The 22,593-nt window shown below is 44.9% G+C and overlaps 2 protein-coding genes across 2 annotated transcripts; both read left to right on the top strand.

Moving 5' to 3' along the window:
- The first annotated feature begins 116 nt into the window (after positions 1–116).
- Positions 117–6,093, top strand: LOC8032966 (ubiquitin-60S ribosomal protein L40). Its single transcript, XM_002401920.3, has 4 exons — positions 117–209; positions 3,945–4,130; positions 5,627–5,729; positions 5,937–6,093. Exons 2-4 carry the CDS (start codon positions 3,956–3,958, stop codon positions 6,028–6,030), a joined length of 372 nt encoding a protein of 123 aa, XP_002401964.3. The 5' UTR covers positions 117–209; positions 3,945–3,955; the 3' UTR covers positions 6,031–6,093.
- A 6,180-nt stretch (positions 6,094–12,273) lies between these two features.
- On the top strand, positions 12,274–22,356 carry LOC8032967 (peroxisomal biogenesis factor 19). The gene is made up of 8 exons (XM_029966878.3): positions 12,274–12,599; positions 15,481–15,545; positions 16,151–16,304; positions 17,988–18,070; positions 18,661–18,843; positions 19,487–19,663; positions 21,683–21,724; positions 22,040–22,356. Exons 1-8 carry the CDS (start codon positions 12,308–12,310, stop codon positions 22,115–22,117), a joined length of 1,074 nt encoding a protein of 357 aa, XP_029822738.2. The 5' UTR covers positions 12,274–12,307; the 3' UTR covers positions 22,118–22,356.
- The last annotated feature ends 237 nt before the right edge of the window (positions 22,357–22,593 follow it).

Genomic DNA, 22,593 nt, shown 5'->3' with positions numbered 1-22,593 from the left:
ATGTTTTGAAAAAGTTGAATTAATTTTAGAAAATATAAATAAGATTTTTTGTTTGTTTTACGTTATTCAATAGTGCGTAGAGTGCGTGAGTAGATTTCTCTGAGGGTAGCGTGAAGTAGTAAAAATCCAGTAACGTTGATAATCTCGTTCGAGCAGGAAAGGAAACCCCGTGCCTTTCAGCCCGTTGATTCACCGCACGACGCGTGTAGGTAAGTTTGCGGGAAGACCGTTTTGTAATTTCATTTATAATTAAGCGTTTAATCACGAGTAGAATGGGTTCTTACTTTAAATGTGACTCTTGGAAGCGGTTTACTTCAAGAAGCAGTGGTGCGATAAACTAATCTTCCGTCATGTGGAGCTTTGTGGTTCGGCTTAGCACCTTCACTCCGCTGTTGTCATTTGTAGGCAAATAACTTACCAAAGTTAATTAGAACTGATGTGCCTCTTGTCCGAAGCTGAAGAGGTAGGGTATCACGCACCATATATTGTAGATATGTAATTAATGATTCACGGTTGTGTAAGTGTAAGTTATTACACTATTACCCAAAATTGACGGTTCGCGAGGTTCTGACTGAATGAGTGCGCATACCGCACGACCTTGCCACTTGAGAGCCTGTTCTGGAACCAATATAATTCCGAAAATGTAGAATTACTCTTTCACGCAACATCGCTGAAGCGTTAGGCCCGCCTCAGACGGCAATTTCTCCCAGCAACTTGACGTCGCAACACCAGCAACATGGACCTCACGCATTCCCTCGCCAAAAGCGATGTTTTTAGTTTTTTTTTTCCCCTTATCTTTTAGAGGTTATGAGATAATTGGCATAGAAGGGCGGGAGGAATCATGGTGGTTGTCTGTATTCAGCAGCACCAAAACCCTTTTGCATCAGGTCGGTCGCTCCCAAGGAAACTTCGCAGATGCGTTTTAATATTAAAACAAAACAAAAATCCGTTGTCGATATGACGTAAATAAATAAGACGTAAATGAATAAATAGTAGAAACAAAAGAAGGCACCAAAAGTTTGTGTGTCCACCACTTAATCTGTAGTTCCAGACGGTCTGACCTGGCTTGGCTCCCAAGTGTTCGTCCGCCTTGGCCACTCACAGAAGTCGCAACAAGTCACCATCATAGTGATTACCACAGCCGGTACAGCCTCTGTGAAGTCGCAACACCGGAATAAACTGATGGACGAGCCTCAATAAAATATTTTGAGGTCGGCACACTATGTGTCGTCCTGGCTTGCTGGGGCTCGGTTGGCTCTGGCTTTGGACTCCTCAGCTGTGCGGCAGCACTTTTCCCACCTTTCGAGATGACGCTTCGCCACTTCCACTTGCTCTGCCTGCTCTGCTTCGCGTCGTTGGAGCGGCGGCTGTGGTGGTCCTGTTTTCTGAGCGTTTTGCCAAGCCCAGAACCTGGTCAAGGGCCCTTCCTGCCCTTTTAGTTGGTTTTAGGCACGGGCACTGGCTGAAGATGTGATCGATGTCCTCATCCCCAAGGCCGCATAGTCTGCATGTCGTGTCGTCATCCCCGAAGAGCTCTTTTCTTTTCCGTGTGACCGGTGCGCCGGTCCGGACCTGGAAAAGAAGGGCGCTCTCGGTCTCCCCAATAGCAGTGATAGGAAGCTGGTGCAGTCTTGTGTTCCCGATATTAAGCGAGCGACTGGTTCCTCATTGCCTCTTGCCACAGACACGTTCCCTTTGCAGCGATTTCAGTTTGGGTCATCCTTGTCCACTGTTTCTGGCCAGTGGCCACATGTCATGTTGTTCCCGCACTAAATCCATCTTTTTCCAATTCCTTGGTGCCTGACGTTCATACTTGTACATTCGCTCGGCGTACCTTTCTCTGGATAGGAACGCCAGGCGACCGAGGTAGTGAGACACTGATTTTCCCTCTTACCTCGTGGGTCGACTGCCCCAGCTTGCTCCCAGGAGCCACCGTCCAATCTTGGTCTGATGCCTGTCGAGAAGCTTCAGTTGGGCTGGCCCAAGTGCTACTGCGTCGTTTTGCATACGTTACTGTTGGGACTGCCGTCGTCTTCCGAAGGGTTCTTCCAGCTGCATATGTATTGTAGGAGTATCTCGCCAGGTTCCACACTTTTCCCTTCAGTTTGCTTGATTTTGCCACTACTGCTGCTTCGTGTTTGGCCAAATAGTTGTTAGTGTTCTGGATTTTGATTTCCAGGTATGTTTATGCTGTAATTTCTTTGAGCTGTGTGTTTCCGATGTGGAAGCTTCCTGTCTCCGTTGAATTGAACGCCATCCACTGAGTTTTACTCTTGTTAAACCGGAAGCCGTCTTGGTGTGCTACCTCTGCACAGATGTCCAGAAGGTGCTGCATATCTGCCTCAAACTCTGCAATCAACACCAAGAAATCCGTAAAGGCGAGGCAGGGGATCCTGGTGTACCCCTGGTCTTCTTCATTGGTCACAGTTGTGAAGCGAAGCCCAGGGCCTTTTTCCTCTAGTTCGGCGATCAAGTCATTGATGTAGATATTGAAGAGCGTAGGAGATAGTGGACATCCCTGTCTCAGATTTCTGTCGATACTGGTTCCTAGGTGTATGGTCCGAATTTGTAGGAGGCTCTGCAGTCTTCGTTTTAAGCTTTCTAGTAGTTTTATGGTCTCTGCTTCAAATCCAAGATGTTCCAACACCCTCCACGTTTTGTCATGGGGGACGGCATCATAGGCCTTTTCAAGGTCCAAGAATGTCAAGAACAATTTAGACTTCTCGTGATTTTTCAATTCTATGGCTTAGCTCAGAGTAAATATATTGTCGCTAGTTTGTCTGTGGGGTCTGAATCCATTCTGTGCCTCACTTAGGATGTTCATCTTTTTGCATATCTCTTGCAGTCTTCTGTTGAGTGTGCTCGTAAACAGTTTGAAGGCGTTGCTTAGGGTTGTTATTGGCCTATATGAGTTTATGTCCATATGGTCCTTTCCTTTGTAAATTAGTTGACTATCTGCCTCTTTCCAGGGCTGTGGTATTACTTGGTTTTCTAATATGTCATTATAGCAGTCTTTCATTCTCCAGTGCTTTGAGTTATTCGTTGTGAATGTCGTCCCTGCCTACTGCTCTGTTTTCTTTTTGTTTTTTTTTACTTGTCTTTTAGGCTTAGGTTAGGTGGCACAAACTACCGCCTTTTACAAAGAGTATAGCCATTAACATCCGTCCATCCATGCAGCAACCAGTTGCTGCAATTTGCCACCATCATCATTAAATTCTATTTTCCTTGCACTATTTAGTCGCACAGTTGTGCGCTATAAACAAGTTTTTTTTTTTTGTACATTTAAAATGGTATTGGGAATACTAATTCATCTTTCTGAAACTTTTTATTTTCAAAAATGATTAATTTCAGACCAGAGCCAAGTCTTTAGTTGTCGTTGTCCCTAGCAAGGGCTATCACATGAAAATATTGCGTCCCTGATTTTCTGCTGCCACTTCAAACGTCTTCGAATTGCTCAGAGTTGCTTGCTTGTTTCGAGCCGGGCCCAATCTCAGCAATTCGCGTCAATCTAGGGAACAACCCGCCAGCAACCCCAAAATTGCCGAAAAAGTTGCTCCGTCTGAAGTGGCCTAATCGGGAGTCAAAACTGCACCACATAGTTTGACCGGTCGGTCTAAGAATAGCACGAAAAGTAATGAAAACAAACCATCTCGTGTTGACGTTAAGCTGTACTACCGTGATCACAGTTAGCAGGAACATAAGAAAGAGGATATGGCATCAGATAAGTATCGAAGCATTCTAACCACTCGTCACTCAACTGCAGCGCATTTGTGACGCCGCAGTTGCGCACCTTGCCATAATGCTGACAGTACCCGGCGTGACATGCTCCCGTGTTCCCACTAACTGTGATGAAGATACTACCTTATCTTTTATGGCTGACACCCTCAAAAGTGACGATCATAGTTTTTAAGACTCATGTTTGACTTCTTACTCGTCCAATGCAGGTGGCATCAAGATGCAGGTGTTCGTGAAGAGTCTGGATGGCCGCACGGTCACGCTGGACCTGTGCTCCGGGGACAGCGTGGCCGCCGTGAAGCGAGGCCTGGAGGAGCGCACGGGCCTGCCATGCGACGAGCAGAGGCTGCTCTTCGGAGGCCGACAGCTCACAGACGAGGACAGCGTGCAGCCGGGTGAGCGGAGCTTTTGGTGTGCCATTCCTTTTTGAGGGGAAGAGGCTTGACTTTAACGTCGCAGCTGTGTTGCTGCATGGTGTCCGAACTCCGTTTGCGGCAGCACACTTTGTGAAGTGCGTCTCGCCGTGGCGTGTTCTCGCGCAACGTACGAGAGCTCCCCCCGAGAGAAAAGGCAGTAACGATGCGTCTACGAACCTCGAATTGTCATCAGAAAGTTTCCTAGATCGGGGAAAACAATCTATAAAATGAGTTCGGCCACAGCCTGTGCGGCAATCCATTGGAGCCATTCAAGCAGTGCCGAAAGGCGACATCACAGCTCCAATCGGAACCAATCGTGCACAGAAAAAAGTGCAGAATCTCAGTGCTTTCACTGTGCACAATTGGTTTAGTTGGTGACATGCACAAAGGCAGTGAGCACCCTGACGGTGCCCTTCTAGCGCTGCTTGTTTGGTTCTGTCCGATAGTGGCGTCGGCAGTGGTCAGACTAGAAATGGAATGTAGGCGGCAGAGGCCACCTCCCGATTGACCGAATTCGATGGCGACAGCCTCTGTCCCTCTTGTCTTCTGGCAAGCACGGCACGCACATGCACCTATTAGGTATTGGTTTGTCTGGCCTGTACCGGTTTCAAGCCTTTAGGGCATTTCCATGTGCAACGGGCGCTTCTTTTCATGTTGTTTTCCGCAGACTTGTTTCCGAAGTGGAATTGTGCGGGTGACGATGTCACTGTCTAAGAAATGCTCATTCAAGCTAGACCGACCTGGCTTAGTTTCCAAATTCTCCTTTTTTTAATTGTCATAGAATCTAATCAAAAATGGTCTAGGAAAACCTGTGAAGGTCTGGGAATTTGAAAGTGCCAACATCACCCAAAAAATTGTCAATTACTAAAGATGACCTGTAGAGAATTTGTGGGATTCGTAGCAGAAGGCACCGCTCTTGTACTATTGGTCATGACGCAGAATATGCTGCTCTAGCAAATTGAGTTGTCAAAGTTCATGCGGCGCAGGAGTACAGCGTAGATTGTGAAACACGAACATGGTGCAAGGATATAAGTACACCCCAAACTTTAAAGCTTTCACTTGTTAACATGTAGTACCATCATAGGCATGACGTTGGAATTAAATGGGAACAGCCCCGTATGTTTAGGACGTTTCCGTTATTTTGCATGTATTTCTACTGCTAGATTGCTGTCTGTCAGGCTTTCGGTAGGTGGTACTCTTTTTGCAGCTAAAGCAAAATATACATAGAAGCCACGGTAGTTCCTTAGCTCCTTTATGGCATTGAAAGAGAGTTAAACCGTGCTATTTCGAAAAATCTAGCTAGCTTTTATGAGGCAGTGCCTGTTGAGCTATCTCTGTCGTGCTTCTTTGGAATGTGTAGCTGTCGCATTGATATTCCGGCTACAGGCAGTGGGTTTGGCCTTATGACATATCTATGCCATCATCGTCTGTGTTTCCGAAGCAGTGGTGCTAACTGCACCATCATCTGTCCCTAGGTTGCACCCTGCACCTGAACCTCCGACTGGTGGGTGGTGTCATTGAGCCCAGTCTGCGCATTCTGGCCCAGAAGTACAACTGCGACAAGATGATCTGCCGCAAGTGAGTTGTTGAAAGCATTGACAGCCGGTTTGCTTCGATGTCGACGCTTTAGATTCTTTGTTTACAGAAAAACATAAATTAGTGTAGCTATGATTTTTGCCCTTTCCCCACTGATTCTGACTGCAATATAGCCACCTTTTTTTTTGCGCTACAAATGAAATTACGAGCTAAGTTTCCGACTGGTACTTTTGTATGTTCTATGTGTAGGTGTTACGCCCGACTGCATCCCAAGGCGACCAACTGCCGGAAGCGCAAGTGTGGCCACTCCAACAACCTGCGACCCAAGAAGAAGCTGAAGTAGACTGCTGCTGTTGTAGCTATAACTGCTCCCACAACCAGAATTAAAGGCCTGTTGTCAAGTCCATGACGTCTGCCTTGGAGGAAGAGAACTTAGTAAACCCTTCGATGGATGGAGGGTATTCTCCTTAGCGATTATCGGGTCCGAGGAACCAGTTGAGTAGCAGCTGGTGTCTGCCAACATTAAAAGGCTGTAATTTATTGTAATGCTTTGTGCTAATCAGTTAGCCGTGTTTAAAATATACTAAATCAAAACTTGAAATGTATATGCTAAACATTCAGATAATAATCGCACACTTTTGTTTTGGGTGGATGGCCCTAATTTCTGTTCTTAAAAGGGATCATGCAACCATTTTTGGATTTCGGTCAAGTAATTGTGGGAGTTCCCTTTGATGGTGTCACATCTGTAGTAAAGAACTTGAAGGGGCACCGACACACCAAAGGTCATATATTTTTTTTTTTTTTTTGTCTAAAGCGATGCAAATTGTAGTCATAAACGCAAAAAAAAATACCGCATTGCAAAAAAAAATTTTTCACTTGCGCGCTTCTCATTATTTTGCATCTTTTGATTTGTGATGTCAAATATCATGAAATATAGCAGCTTTGTAGGCGCTTATTTTATGGTCTATATGTGTTCAAAGGAGCAGTATCACATCGAACATACCAGTATCTTGTTAAAAAAGTCTCGAAAAGGGCTTCTAAAACGAATTAAACGATTAGCAAAGAGCACTTGGTGGATGTCGCTAACGCCTCGTTTGTAATGCCAGTCTAGGAACTTTGACAGCTAGTGACGGTGAGTGTCTCGCCTCCGGCCACAACGACAGAAGAGGGGAAGTTGAGCGGAAGGAGGAACTCCTGTCTTCCCGAGAATCCCTTTTGTGTGTTCCAGAACTAGCTATTGTCCCCCTACAAGATTATGGAAGATTAACCCGTCGCTCAAAATTCGTACAAAAGCAGCCGCTTCGGTGGCTGGAACGACTAGGCCATCCCCTCGACGTCAGCCTCACGGTAGCTTCGTCCCGAGAAGACTTGCGTCATGATTGCGTCGGATGTCACCTGCTCTAAGCTGGGTCTTCTCCGAGCGCTTGCTAGAGTGGGGCGTTTATAACAAAAAATACAGCCACCAGGCTCAAAATACAAGCGTGCGATTGTCATTTACGGATATTGTGGATCATATTCAACCTATTTCTGAACATGACGGATATATTTCAAATTTCGTTGAAGTATCCCTTTAATAACGGCAATCGTAAAACGTGTTTTTTTAACAAAATTGCAAGCGCACTACGGCCCTCCTTTTTGAAATAGTACCAAAAATCTGAGTTTGGTATGATGTCGCCTCCTGGATTTTTCTCCTCCCTCGAAAAACATGGCGGCGCTCGACGCATGTTGCCAAAGAGGATGATCAGATGAAGGGGTCTTTTTTAGGCGCCTGATGATCTCTCGGTCTACGAAAAGGAAATTGTCAAACGGTCAAAACAGCTGGGTTTGGCGTCTGTAGTATCGTAGTTTCGGTTGTGACTCCGCCTGGGCAGCACTTTACAAAAAACCCGTGAGATGTCGAGCGTCGTCTGCTGGCAGTGATAGTCGGCATGGCACCCACAGAAGAAATTGGTCTTTCCGTTCTTCCCGATATGCCGGCGCCCTTCTCTTCTACTCCTCGCCTCGCTTCGGGTCGCAACGGCAACGGCGGTTTGGAGCAGAGTGTAGGCGTGAAAGAAAGTTTACTCGCAGGGCAGCTCAATATTCAACGTAGCTGCACTGGCGCGGATCGCACGGGAACTTCTAAATTCGGGTTTTAGAAATCATTATTTTTACTTCACAAATACCGAATTCCCAAGTTTCCAATTTTGAGGGTGATGTCCAGGCATCGTTTTCAATCGTTTTGAATAATAAAAAAAATGAAAGACGTTCACAACTTTCTGTTATGCCAATTTAGAGTGCAGTCCTCGAGGAGGGGAGGGTACTCATCCGTACCCTCCCCTCCTCCTTTCACGCAATGTTTCGGCACTGTGCCGAAACGTCACCGGGGGGCATTATGGGAAACGTCCCGTTATGCACCGCACGGTTAAGCTGACGCCGCTCAAGCCGGAAATGGGCGCCTAAAGCTGTGCTCTAAAATTAATTTTGCCCTGTCAGTGCCCCTTTAAAAATTTAATTTTCTTGTGTGGTAATTTTTAAAAAAAGATTGTTAAACAATTGAAGTTTCGGGTGCCTCCCAACTAGGGATGTTGCGAACCGCCTAAAGTTATAATTCAACACTTTTCAAACCTCCCAAGGGTTAGATTTTGCGAAGTTTGGGACTTCTAAAAACTGCCCGGATTCGAATTTGTGGAGTTTGGAAGTCATAGAGGTTTTTAAAAATTCGAAATCAATAGTTTCAATCTTTTTCTTTTTTTAAGATTGAGGTTTGCAAACTTCGATGGCTTTAAATTTTTGTATGAATGAGGTTTGCCAAACTCAATAATTTTGAATTGTTTGAACTTAAAAAACGAAAACTTCAAAAGAAATCAAATTTTTTCAAAGTCTAAGCTTGTGAAGTCCGATGTTCTCGAAAATTGAAAATGGAAATTTACAATGAATCTTGCGCGTGCCTTAAAAGGGCCCTGCAAGAACTTTTTTACCGATTTTTAACTTGCACCAAACCTGAGCGCGCTGAACGTTGTAACTTAATGAAAGCTTCCTTTTCTCGCATTTTGCTTTATTTTAAAAGTTATAGGCAAATTAAATTGACAAAAACCAGCAAAGAATAACTTCCTTCATGATGTCCTTGGTCGCTTGAGTGGCCGTGAACTAGAGGAGGGGTAGTGAACTCTGCGAGCGCTCGCGGCTGCCTCACTCTGTCGACGGCTCGAGTGGGCGCCACTAAAGCATGTTCTGGATAGGCTGTATGAAGCAGGCAGCCAGGGCAGCTCGCATTGCATTTGCTGCACGATTAATGACTAATTCGGCATGACACTTCATTGGCCACACATTACAGCAAACACTGATTAAATATCAGTTCAGAACAGGAGCCACTTTGGGCTGCCATACCGCCAAGCGGCCAAACCGCAAACCAAACCTGCTGCGGAAGGCATTCAGCAGGCTCGGAACCTGTCAGATCTTGAGAAGACGACCTGTCCCTTTCTGTTCCTTCGGCTTTTATGTTCATTTCTGCCCCAGTCTCAGGTATATTCAACATGGTTAACATTCACCAGCTCGCCTGCAGGCTGCACCCTGACTATTTTATTTCAGATCCTCGAGCACGTATACGACCGCAGCGCCACCGCATACATCCGGGACGTTTCTACGCTCGCCGCTTATCGGTGCCTGATCCCACTACCCCTTTCTAGTAGGGGTGTCGCTAACTTTTTTCGAACCATATTTTTAGGTCGAACTTTCGGGGTTCGACTGGGTCGGAAACGGTTCGACGAACCTTCCAAACTTTTCACCAGATTCGACCGGTTGGACTTTGCGGACAATGTGGCTAGATCTTGGTACACGCATGTCTAGGTTTGGAGAATTTATTTTTATGCAAAGGGTTATTTTATTTTATGAACAGTTGCAATTAAAAGAAACCGATTCTAATCACTAGACGTTGATAACATAATTTTTTGTACTGTATTAACTGAAATAACCAATCAGCGGTGCCCTTAATTCATCCCTTAGCCATTACCCTCCAATCCGAAGCCAACTGGCCAGCCTGTCGCGCATGCGCACAGGAGTCGAACCTCAGCAGAAGGTTCGTCAGAATTTCCATAACAAGTTCGAAAAAGTCGAACCTGGTCGAACTAGAACCTCGGCTGGTTCACGACACCCCTACTTTCTAGTATGCACCGCCTTTTCTGTTGATGGGTCATATTTTGTTTCCGTACTTTATAAATGGCATTTGTTTCTTTTCTGGTATACTGAACTGAAAATACCAGGGGGGTAAAGGTGGGTGAGGAGCAGTGGCAAATCCCGTGCGCCAACATCCTGGGTCGCAAGTGAAAGATCGCGAAAGAGAGCGACAGAACACGAGAGAAAGAAACCAATGTTGCCAGCTGAAGGACGACAGTCGCAATGGTAATCGCGAAGACTGAAAACTCTCAGCAATATAAACAGTGATAATTTAAAGGGCAACTCCGCTTCATTTTTGGTTTTGAAAAAACCATGCAGTCCTCTTTACCGCCTAGGAAGACCACACGTGAAATGTTACGACGCAGTTCTGTCTAAATGTTTCTTAAACGGTCGGGCAAACTTTGCAACTCGCCAAATTGCCGAAATCAGCTGATTTGAACCAACAGCGCAGTCAAGGCTATGGCATGGGCGGAGCCAACATTGAGCTAAACGTCATTATAATGGCCCCCTTTTGCTTGTTTTCACCTCTCTGGGCGAGCGTAGCGCATGACGTCAGCAACGTTGTCTCTCGGCGCTCAGCGGTGTCCACATGATTGGTGTAACGCGCCTGCGTTACACCAATCACCAAGCTCAAGGTGACTACAGTACAGACAAACGATAAAGGGTGGCGCTGTTGTCGCATTTAGCTCGGTCTCGGTGGACGCCAGCGGCCCAGGTTTCGACGGCGAGTTTCCCAACTGAGTGTTCTATACTCTGTTTCATACTTAGCGTGCAACGCTGTCAAAGCTACTGGCGCGAGCGCGTGGCATCGTCCATGGTTTTGTTTGTGCGAGAACGCGTGCAAATGATCAACGAGATCAAGCCCCACGCTCGTGCCAGTATCGCTAACAGCGTTGCACGCTAAGTATGAAACAGAGTATAGTAACGTTGCCACGTGCGCAGACTAATGCTGCAGTTGTGCAGACGTCGAATGCCGTAGACACCAAAACGTGGCGAAGAGTGCGGTGCAGACGACACTCGCGCCTGCCACACGCCCGCCCCAATCCCGCCCGTCGTTGGGCCGAGGATCACGTGACATCTCGTACCACGTGATGGCCATGTACTTGGCGACCCGAGGCCAATGTTGCCGGGCGGAGCCGAAGTTTCGGTTTCGATTTCCCCGCTCGTGTTTAAAATTAGATTTATTTAAAAATATATATCCCATAAACGACGTTGTGTGTTTTACTAGGGTTTTTAATTCGAAATCAATCATTATCCCGAAATCTTCGGAATTGAGCGGAGTTGCCCTTTAACGTTGTAAACTGAATTCTGAGCTAATCTAACGCTTATAAAAAGCAGTATACTCATTACGCTGCATTAACTTCCCTTCTGTTGAAATCTCGGAAATCTGGTGTATGCTCGGTTTCGTATTCCTGGGGCGCGCCCACTCGCGTCCCCTGCGAGGACGGCTATCTGGTTTAGTTTAGCGTTGATGCGAGGCCGTACATCTGTGCGCTATGCAAAAAGAAAGCTTCGAAAGGAACGCAAATATCTTTGCACCGGTAAGTTCGCGGATTGTTGAAGTTCATGAAACTGCTCTGATGATATAATTATATTCGTGAAATCGAAGGCAGTTGGTAACAATGTGTGGGACCCCGAGGGTCTGCCTGCATGTTCCGCCGCTTGCGGCAGCTAGAATGCATGGGAAAATGGCGGACCTTTTCCTCTAGAGTTAGTATGTACAATCTCTATGGAAAATACTGAACAAAAACTACTTTCATAAATAATTGAAATGGCTCGCATCACTTGTATTTTGTATTTCGACTAAAAAAAAAAGAAAAAGCTTTTAGTGGCACTGACCAGTAGTAAGGCCAGGACCAAATACTTCAGATATGCGCGCTTTCGGCACCGCGGGTCGCCCGGAGGAAGTTTCCGCGTCTTCCGGTTCACTGATATTTAGTTCTCCCTTTGTGCCCGCTGGCTTGCCCGAACCCCAAAAAATGTAAAAACCGAAAAAAAAAAAATACTTTTAAGGTTTGTTTACACTCTTGTGACCGAGTAAGACCGAGAGAGACCAGACCGGTTTTCAAGCCTCTTGCGATCTCTTAGGATTAGCTCCGCTGCTGCGCATCCGGTCCTAAGAAGTCGCGAAAGGCGTCACGGGCTGGCGACACTGGATATGACTAAAGATGTCTCCCCCCTGAGCGCATCTTCTGGGCAGATCGAAACAAGAAGGCACACTCTATTCACACAGACGGAAATTTGGCAAATGCAAACCATGCAAACAAACATGGGTCTTATTTTTTTTTTTTTTGCGTTCGGTAATAGTTTTGAAATATTGGTGCTAAATAATGTGTATGTTTATAATTTGCAAACTAAAAATTTTTGGTTGTGTGTGTGTGTGTGCACTAGATAACGCGAGCAAATGCCCAATTAAAACGTTTATAAGAAAAACTTGTTTTTTAATTAAACATACATTTCATTCAATGGGGGTCGTAGTTTATTCATCTTTATTCATATCTTTATCACAAGAATTCGGTTTGGCAGGACATTCATCCAATCCAATCCGATCCTTCATCCAAGTCGAGTTCTGCATCAGCTGCGTCCCTGCGTATTTTGTCTCTGCCAATCTCCACGGAATTATGGCAGAGAAGACGTCGTCGACAGCGCATTCACCCGAGCCGGAGGGCTCCAAAGACGAATCGGAGGATAAGGTGTTGGCCGAGGACGCTGCGGACGCCGAGGCAGTCGACGAAGAGCTTGACGACCTGCTCGACAGTGAGTGGCGGTCAGAGGGGTTGACGGAGCGTCTTGGGGACTGCCCAGACTTTCCTGTTCGGTGGCTTCCTTTGCGAGTGCCCGGGGCGCAGTTCACGCTCGCTGCCAGGTTATCACTTATCATGACACCAAATTCTCTAGGAACCTCCGATACATTTTTTTCTGTAGAGAGTTTCTGTGCCTGAGCAAAGTTACTAGTACGTTGCAGGTGCTGTGCATCCTAGAGTCATGAGGAAGTCCCAAGCGCATCTATCTTTCTTTCTTTTTTTGTGTTTATTTCTAGCCGGTGGCGTGTTTCTGTTCTAATGAGGCGTTGTTTCGTCACCAGTCTTTTGTCTGTTTGGCTATCTGAATTCGTTAGAGCGGGGAATACTACGTTGGCACGGATCCAGTTGCATGTTTACAAATTTTAGAAATCTGGAACATTACGCGCATTAATGGAGTAATGTCGCGTAAAACTGGGAAGCGACACTAAAGAAACTTAAGAAAATGATATGCCTGTAATATGCACAGATGTCCAAAATTACGGGAACCATTTGGGGATACTATATGCTTGACAAATACTTCTGAAATTGTCTTGGCAGTGGGTCTAGAGTATTGTTTTCCTTGTATTTTACTTGTGATTCTCAACAGACAATGGGTAATAGTGCACAAAAGAAACTATCAGAGTTATTGATTAACATGTGAATTGCAAATTGCTGTCATGAGGCAAGTGAATCTATGCTTCTGTTTATTCCAGCAGTGTTGTGTTACAAGGCCCTACCACTATCAGAAAGCATTCACTTCTAAATATTTTGGTGTTCGACCACTCTTGGGTGCTCAGAGAGACAACCGCTGATCTTGTGATCTTTGGACCAGGGAGATCAAATATGAAAGTGATTTTATTTGTCTGCAAAGTTTCTCATATTTTCGAACTGTTATCTGCCATGTGGCACAGGTCACACATTACCCAGCTTATTACTACCAATAGATATATCAACCTCTTGCCATGCACCCACAGAGCTGAAAGATGTGCCACCATTCTCGTAATCCATGTAGAAAAAAAAAGGCATTTGTGATCACTCAAAACACTTGCAGAAAATAACCCCAGTTTTGTGCAGTCTCATTTTGTGCTGGCTCCTTTTAACAGGAATGCGTTTTTAATTGATGTATTTATAAATTCTGCAATAGACCTTATGCAAAATTGCTTGGTGGCCCGACAGCACAGAGAGCGTCGCCATTTTGGAAAAATTGGGACTCCCTCCCATGTGGCTCCGGCCCAAAGTCTCCAGCCTGTCCCCCAGTGGACCCAGTGCCGGGGTAACGCCGACTAGGTTGGACCAAGGTGAAGGAAAGAAGTCATACATTGGTTTTTAACTTCTAGGCTAGGTAGCGTAAGCTACCGCTCAATATAACGGGTACAGCCATTAGCGTTCATCCATAATGTTGGCAAGCGTCGTTGGTAGGGAAGCACGGTGGATGCATCGGAGATAACCGTACGGGCAGTGTGCGATGCCGCGGCAGGTTTCCTTTCCACCTTCCGACCTGAAATATGGACAAACAGTTTAAACAACCTACCACATCTGTCTTACAAAGCTCTAGGAGGCCTGTACATGCTGGCGAAAACCCGCAGTGTGTAAGCTTCCACAGCGAAGGCGTAGGACGTTTTCTGCTACTTCAACGAGGTTGTGACCAGTGTGCACAGGTCTCCGAGAGTTTTGTCAGACAGTTCCGGTAGGTTTTTTAAACCCTTTTTCCACATTTCATGGTCAGAAGGTGGAAAACAAAACTGCCATGCCATCGCACACTGCCCGTACAGTTATCTCTGATGCCACCACCGTGTTTTGGTACCGACGATGCTCTCAGTGTTGTCAGACCACCAAGCAATTTCGCATAAGGTCTATTAGGGAAGGTCCAGGGAGAAGTACTGATAAAAATATGTAATGTGATCATACGGTTCAAATGCACAATGTTATCAGAACATTTGAGTGATGAGTCTTAAACACAAGTCTCAAAAACAAATACGGTTGAACCTCGATTTGATAAAACCCGATTTTACAAATTTCTCGATTTAACAAACAAATTCTGATTACCCGCGCAGTGTATGCGCAAAGTCTTCCTTCCTCGATTTTATGAAGTTTCCCATTTACCGAAATAATTAGCGGGTCCCGGTGACTTTGTTAAATCGAGGTTCAACTGTGTATGCTTGCCACAGCTAGGATGTTCTCAAGGCTTTATCTCAAAATAAGTGTCTGCTTTTAATAATGCTGAATCTCTGGCAAGAATATAAATTAATGTATTGTTTTCGTCTAATTTATAAGGGAACTCTATTCATTGTCTATATTTTTTAAACTTTTTTCCTTGACAAAACTTGGACAAATAAGTATACTTCTTTAAAGATCACGTGATGTCCGTTTAGGCTGTCAAAGAAAAATTAAGTGATGATGATGATTGTTCAGAGTGGGCTTCAATAGATGCTTTTCAAAGAGTGGCAGTGGCAGAAGTTCCAAAATATCTGATCTGGTGGTTGTATTGGGATAACAATATATATATAAAATCATGAATGCTCAAGTTCATGGTTCATGAATCAAAATCGACTCACTGGAAGCGATTTTTGGGAATCAATTCTCTATTGCCTGCTTTGTGTTCTTGAATAATTTTTTTTTTTTTTTTTTTTTTTTTTCTTGGTATGGAGGAACTGCAAGGTGCCACCGTTAGACTAAGAGGGTCAGGTTCAGTTCCAGACAGGGTGGATAGACGGACTTTCGAAAATGGTCTATTCTTAGCTGTGGAATGCTCAGTAAGGTTTTTTGAGCTTTAGACTTTTAGACTCCCTGGGCATACTTGTGTCCCTGGGGCCCTATTGCCCTTAGCTGCCTCAACTACGTATCTCTGTTTACAGGTGCCCTGCAGGACTTTGAAAAACCTTCCTCGAGTGGCAATGGGGAACCACCCAAAGAAAAGAAAGTGAGGAACATTTTAAGTTATATTTCAGTTTTCTTTCTCCATAATCATACATGAATGTTTATTTCACGCACAAGTGTTTCTCAAATGCGGAAAAAAGGCTGTCTATTGCACATTATGGAGACCACTGGCCTCCAATGCTGCTATAGGAGAACAATTGTTGATTTCGGGCAGTATGCTATTATCGTGCATGTAGCAGCTAGAAAGCTTTTTGACTGATTACCTGGGAGGAAATCCTATGGAAGTTCTGAAGAAAGATGCTCTCAGAGTAGCTGAAAAGTACAGAGATGCATGACTAAGATGCTCTCCTTGTTCATTCCACTTTACTGCTTGCAAAGGGAATCTGCTATGCATACTTGTCACAACTTCTACCATTCGCTCTCTGAAGGAGCATGGTAATTCTGTGCTCACAGAAAAAATTGGGGGACAACTTAATGCATAATGTTGATAATTTTATGTGAGGAAATTCTAGTTTTATTTGGTCTGCGATGAAAACCATATGCCTTCGGAGACAAAAGAAATGACTAGAATTTAGGATTTTTTTTTTTTTGCTCCGAGTCTTTTTGGGCAGTTAAAAAGGCTCCTAGCATGAATGGTCTGGTCTGCAGGAGAACTGCCTCAACCGGAGTGGTGGCGGACTGAATGACCACCCATGGACGGCAGAATTCAGCCAGTTTGCAGACGTCATGAACACTTTCCTGGAGGAAGAACCACAGCTCAAGGAGCAGTTCACCAAGATCACCCAAACAGCCAACCGAGCAGGTGGGTAGGCTTCTGTAATCTAACAGGGAGTTGCCATATGTAATTGGTTCATGAGTGCTTTTGAAGCAAATTTCTGCTTTCGTTATAATGGGAATTTCAGCGGGAACATGCAAAATGGATATGGAACACGTCTGTTTTTTGTTGTCCCATCCGATGCTTCCAGATGGCATGCTCCCCCAACTCCATAACACATATTCTTGCTGACTATCTCTCTCTGCTCCTGGACAGGGGTGGGCCGGAATATTTGAGACAAAATCTTAGCGATTCAAGAGTGCTCAGCCTAAAGAATTTGGAGCTTGTTGTTTTCCTGTCCTTACTTGTAGAACAATTGTGAAAGGAACTTATGACCAACTTAAGAAATGCATAAAAATATCTGGCAATAGGTGTCTGTTAGCTATCAAGCTACCTCTAAAAGGTACAGTCACTTGGGTTTGCTATTTTCCTTACTACAATCTGATTTAAAGGCAAAATTAAAACAGTGCTAAAAAGACAAGGGACAGGCAAGTCAAAGAAACAAACAGACCAGGCACCTAGTCTGTATGTTTGTTTGACTTGTCCCTTGTTTAATATTTTTGCTTTTTTCATTTTGTTATACACCACTCATTTTAGTGTGGGGCCAAATATCCCACACCAGTGAGGTCTAGGGTCAACGGAAGAGGGGGTGGGGGGGGGTTCAAAAGATTCTGAAGAGAAAGGACCTCGTGCTCTATCCTTTTTGTAAACTCACTGTTTTGCCAATGACATCTTTCGATTTGATTTGTTATTATGACTACTTTGGGCGCTGACCTGATGTGATGTGATAACAAGAACTAAAATGCCACCTCACAGCCAACGTGCTGGCATTTTGAATGGAACGAGAGAGCAAGTACACGGTCGTTCCCGTTGCTAAATTCACATGGGAATTAACGAAGTTCAACATGTGTCTAAAAAGACAGTCAGTTAAATTGACAGTTGTTGATTTCTTGGCGATTTTTATTACAGCACTTTGAACAAATACTTGTATTTTAATGGTGATACTTTTTTGTAGGCGAGAATCTCGAGCTCAGAACTTTATTTTGGCAGTTGCTCCTGCTGATCGAGAGTTCACGCAGCCGAGATGAATGAATAGTTTAACGAATAGCTGGCGCTTGCAGCCTAGTAGCGGAATCGTTGAACATTACAAAAAGCTGGGAAGCAATAAATAAAGCTAAACAAAGGTCAAATGAGCACAGATAAGTATAAACTATGTGAATACAAGAGCACAGCTACTTTTCGAGGAAAAATGACTCGACGAGATGAGATCTTTATGGCGTATGCCATTTCTAGCGCTCGAGACATGGGAACCATAACTCGTAACCGGTTACCTGCGAGCCGCGTCCCAGCGAGTGGCGGGCCGCATGCGGCCCGTGGGCCGCGTGTTTGAGACCCCTGTTATACACTATCCACTCACCCAAGTTTATACTCTCCTATGGTTCAAAAGCATCAAAACATATGATGTTAATTTTTATTTTAGAATTGCCTTTTATATTTAGATAAGTAACCTGTTCGGTGCTCTGAACACCGTAACTGCAAACGAGGTATAATCAAATGGTAACATAAGCCCTCGATTAAAGTGCAGTTGAAGACTTCACGCTGATATGTCTGGTGTCTGTTGGTGCTTGCACTCACCCTCCACTTACTGATGCTACATTTTTGTGCTTCCAGCCACTGCAGCCACAGACGAGGAATTTGCTGCCACCCTCAACGAAACTCTCAAGAGCATCTCAGACACGGCTCTATCTTTTGGTGTGAGTGCTTTTCAGCAGTGCCAACCCCCAACAGTACCACTGTTCACCCAAGAGCAGTGCTGCCATGGTCATTAACTTAGAATTGGTTTTTTGGCACGAGAGTTTAGCACACATTATCTGAACCTACATATGGTTCAGATAATAGCTACAGGGAACTGTCCACCATAAATTTCACCCTTTTCAGCTTGCCCCACAAAATGTTATCTTAAGAAATTGGGCTTGTAGGAACACTAGGTGACATGGAGTTCCAAAAGGTTTGGATAACCCAGCTTCACACTGCTGTGCTTTCACTTGTTTCTTCTTTTTTTTTTTTCACACCAGTTTCCTTTCTTTGGTTTTTTTTGGCTAATGCATGGTAGGTGTTGAGAGATGTCACTATCATATTGGGGAAATAAATGTAAGTTCATTTTTACAAAAACTCTGTCTCAAGACGTACAGAGGAGCAGTTGCAGCGTTTCCGTAAGTATTATTTTAGTCTGTTTATTATACTGAATCCTGTTGATCGTAAGTGCCTGTTGCCAGCAACCTTGCTTAGAACAGGACCGTGTGCGTGGTTCGGCCGAGAACTGACTTTGCCGACTGCGTTGCAGGATGTTCCGTCGGATGAGGAGCTCTCGCGGCTAATGGGGTCACTGCAGATGGAGGGGGCGTCGCCCAATGGGGCTCCACCTCCTGGGGGTGTGCCCGGCCTGGTCTCCATGATGCAAGGCATGATGCAGAACTTGCTCTCCAAGGAGCTCCTCTACCCGGCCCTCAGGGACATTGTGGACAAGGTAGGCTTCACTGCACGCCATGGGTCAAAGAGGGCACGCAACATACACCGTCGGTATACTGTGGGCACGACGGATTCTCGGGCCTTTGAACAGGCGCAGAACACTGTTGCTGTACAACACTGCTGCAGCTGCGGCCATCAGCGGGTCATTCTTCCTTTTTCATAAATGTAGATACGGCCTACATCTTGCACAGTAAGGTCCATTCCGATAAAAAAGAAGTGTATGTATGTTGCACTGCTGTATAAGGTGCACCGACGGAAATTTGAGAAATAATCCGCATCTTATACGCCGGAAAACATGGTAATTAGACGAGGATGGAGGTAAGGCAAGCAGCCATCAGCATTGGCTTCATGCCTTACTACTGGTTGGCAAATATTTTCTAGAATTGACTGTAAAGTGAAAATAAAGTAAGGAACAGTGGAAGCCTATGGTAGGTGAATGAGAGAACAGTGTACACGTAACGGCAAGGGACACCGAAAACCCAATTGTCAAGGATCTCAATGTCAAGATGTCAAGATGCTTTTACCATTCGAGTCTTCATGGCTCGGCATGTCTTGTGTGTCCCAAATTTTCTTTGGGCGTATGGGTGTATTCAATGTTTGAAGGAAGTTGTGTAACTAGAGCAGCTCTTTCGTACCCCTAGTACCCCGATTGGCTTGCTGAAAGGAGAGCGTCGCTGCCAGTGGCAGACTATGAGCGCTACAACAGCCAGTACGAGCTCATGAAACAGGTCTGCCAGGAGTTTGAACAGGAGCAGCCAGGAGATTCTGCTGAGGTGAAGAGGACACGCTTTGACAGAATACTCGCACTCATGCAGAAGGTACGTTGCTTTTGTCACAGTTGTTACACAATTTTTGTGGTGTCTCGAAAGGCCACACCAGAACTGTAGAAACTTTGTAAGCAAGAAACATATTTACCGTATTTACTCGCATAGTGAGTGCACCCCCCACAAGGGGTATCAATATTTGGACTTCCTTTGTTTTTCTCGCGTAATGAACACACTTTTTAATTTTTGGATCCTCAAGTCTTGAAGCCAATTTTCTTTTGCTGCCAAGCAGTCAAGTCAAACCAAGCCAAGCCGCTCGTAATGGCTGCGATTGCGTGGTTGCGGAAGTAAACTGAGCGGCGCACACACCTAGCGAAGCTGGGGTCGTGGAATTGCCCAGCCCCAGATGTGCTTCGTCCTTTGGATGCATTGATTGCAACAAACATGCCTTCATCTGTGATCCGCTTTCGGACTGATATCGTGAAAGTGGTTAGGCCTAAGAATGGTCGCGCCGCTCTCCATGCTAAGTGAGCTTCGTAGGGCGCTTTTTCTTCGGCGAAAGGCATGCCAAAAGTGCCCTAGAAAAGGTTTGCAATTTATAGAGCATGGTTACTTTGTCGTGCCCACGACCAGCCACGGGTGTGCCTCTGTCAGTGGAAACGTGCCACAGTATTTTGCAATGTCATATTGGCACCTAAAATGACATTCACGCAAAGTGTGTAAATGCAAAAATTTTACCTCGCGTAATGAACTTACCCCCCAAATATGTGTAAATTTTTCGGAAAAAAAAGTGTATTCGTTATGCGAGTATATACGGTAGTTGAATTATATTCAGGTTTTAGGGGCGAAGCTCCTTAGGGTCTAGCCTTGTCCGTCTGGCGTCCGTGCTCACATCGATTGCACTGCCTCCGGGATCGGCCCACTTTTAAAAAAAAAAAGTACACCCGCATGGGGGTTCAAACTCGGGACCGCTTGCTTACGAGGCAAGCGTCTTAACCACTACGCTACACTTCAACGTTGCATGTAGCCGCTCAACGTCTATACAGGAAGGGCACTGCGGTCATATGTGTTTATAATCGCGTTAAACTTTGCATGCATTGGCTCAACAGTTATAGACAAGAGGGCGCTGCGGTCAAATGCTCAACTGCATATATAAGCACGATTCATACCACACATTCTCTTTCTGACGTGGACCGTTGACTTAAGCGGTGGAGATGCATTCCCACGGCTTCTAGCGGATCCAAGCTGATCCGCTAGAACCACTGGCTCTGCATTTCACCGACCATAAAGCAGTAATAATGAAGTCGAAACGCAACCCGGAACTCGGCACTACCTATGAGCAATAAAAAAAAAGTCAGCACCATCAGCACTACCTATGAACAATAAAATCAGTATCGTCAGCACCACCAGAGCTTCGCCCCAATCAACATCATTCACCACGTGGAGATGCGGCCTCTTTTTATCTATTCCAAAATCCATTCCAACGTTAGGTTGAACTTTCTGCACAATTGGGTGTCAGTTTGGCATGGACAACTCTCTCCTATATTATTTAAAAAAATTATTATCTATCCTGACGCAGATCCGTTTTGGACATTTGTAATTGTACAACACTAAATCTTATTGTATTACTAGGAAGAAGCACTACCTGCAGTTCAGTTACACTCTTGCTGACTTTGCTTACCGTAGTCTTGCCAAGTATCTAGAAGGGAGGTTGTTGTACCAGTCAGTGAACAGATAAGTAGCAATAAATTCACTCTAAAATGCAGAGTCAGATCTCCTACTCCTATATGCCTAACATTTGATTGATGGCAGTACTATTTTAATATTTATTTCATTGTTAGTTTGTTCATTTCAGATGCAGTCGTCGGTCGTTATGCAAAGCCTGCACTAGAGAACTCATTATAAAACGTGAACTAATGTTAACATTTTATTTCCAACACTTTGCAGAGGTTTGCCCTAGTGTTTTACATCTTCAATACCAATACCAAACGACTCTGAAAGTCCAGGCCGAACTTGGTTGACAGGAACTTGGACAGCAAGGTTTTGAGTTGCATCTTTGCCATTTTTTTACAGATGCAAGAGTGTGGACATCCCCCAAAGGAGCTGGTAGAAATTGTGAGTGGAAGTCTTCAATTCAGCACACACTAACATTTTTAAGATCCCTTTATTGAAACCATGCCTAAGATTTCTGATCTTTGTTTTTCGTCTTTCTAATTTTATTGACAAGGCGGCATTTTTACAGTTTTTACATCGGACTGGGCATTGAGCAGGATTTGCACAGGTGCCCAAAAACCATTATACCCTAGTCAATAAAAAAAATTAGTCTGGAAAATCCTTAAATATATGTCAGTTCGAATTGGAGCGATCTTTGCCTTGCCGTTTTTCTGTTCACTGCCATAGATTAAGCAATCGTGTTGTTATCTCTCGCAGAGCCCAGAGTTGGCCGGTCTGGATGAGCACGGCAATCCGTCCATACCGGGATTGCCCGATCAGTGCTCCCTCATGTAGCAACCTGACAGGAACAGAGGTGTGTGCGTGCTTAGACTCTGCTGGACAGTGTTAGTGCGTGCATGGTGGTGGTGGGGCACATGTGGGGTCGAGGGGCTCCAGGCACCCCTTATCCTGCTGGGCGACTGATCGCCCAAAAGCGACGCCTGCTGCTAATCTGGTAGCACTGTATATTTGTACCTAGGTGTCAGCATTTTCTATCGACAGTACAAGTGCAATAAAAGATTTTATGCAGCTACCATCGGGTGCCTGCTTATTGGCCGTGGTATGCCCTGCAAGTAGGCCAGAACGCATTTCTTTGAATGCTGAAGAGGGGTGCAAGATTTCTAAATAAGACAGGAATCTGTTACATCGAGACGCAACTTGAGGCGAAATCGGACGGAAGCAATAAAATCATGCAAATTTGAAGTCAATAATAACATAAGTCATACCTTACAATCAGCTTTGTAGATGTTTTCGTATGCCACTCGTCGGTT

Source organism: Ixodes scapularis, unplaced genomic scaffold (genome assembly GCF_016920785.2).
Source record: "Ixodes scapularis isolate PalLabHiFi unplaced genomic scaffold, ASM1692078v2 PGA_scaffold0__279_contigs__length_252992795, whole genome shotgun sequence".
Taxonomy (NCBI): domain Eukaryota; kingdom Metazoa; phylum Arthropoda; class Arachnida; order Ixodida; family Ixodidae; genus Ixodes; species Ixodes scapularis.
Note: the sequence above shows the minus strand (reverse complement) of the source record. Positions and strands in the feature narration are given on the sequence as shown.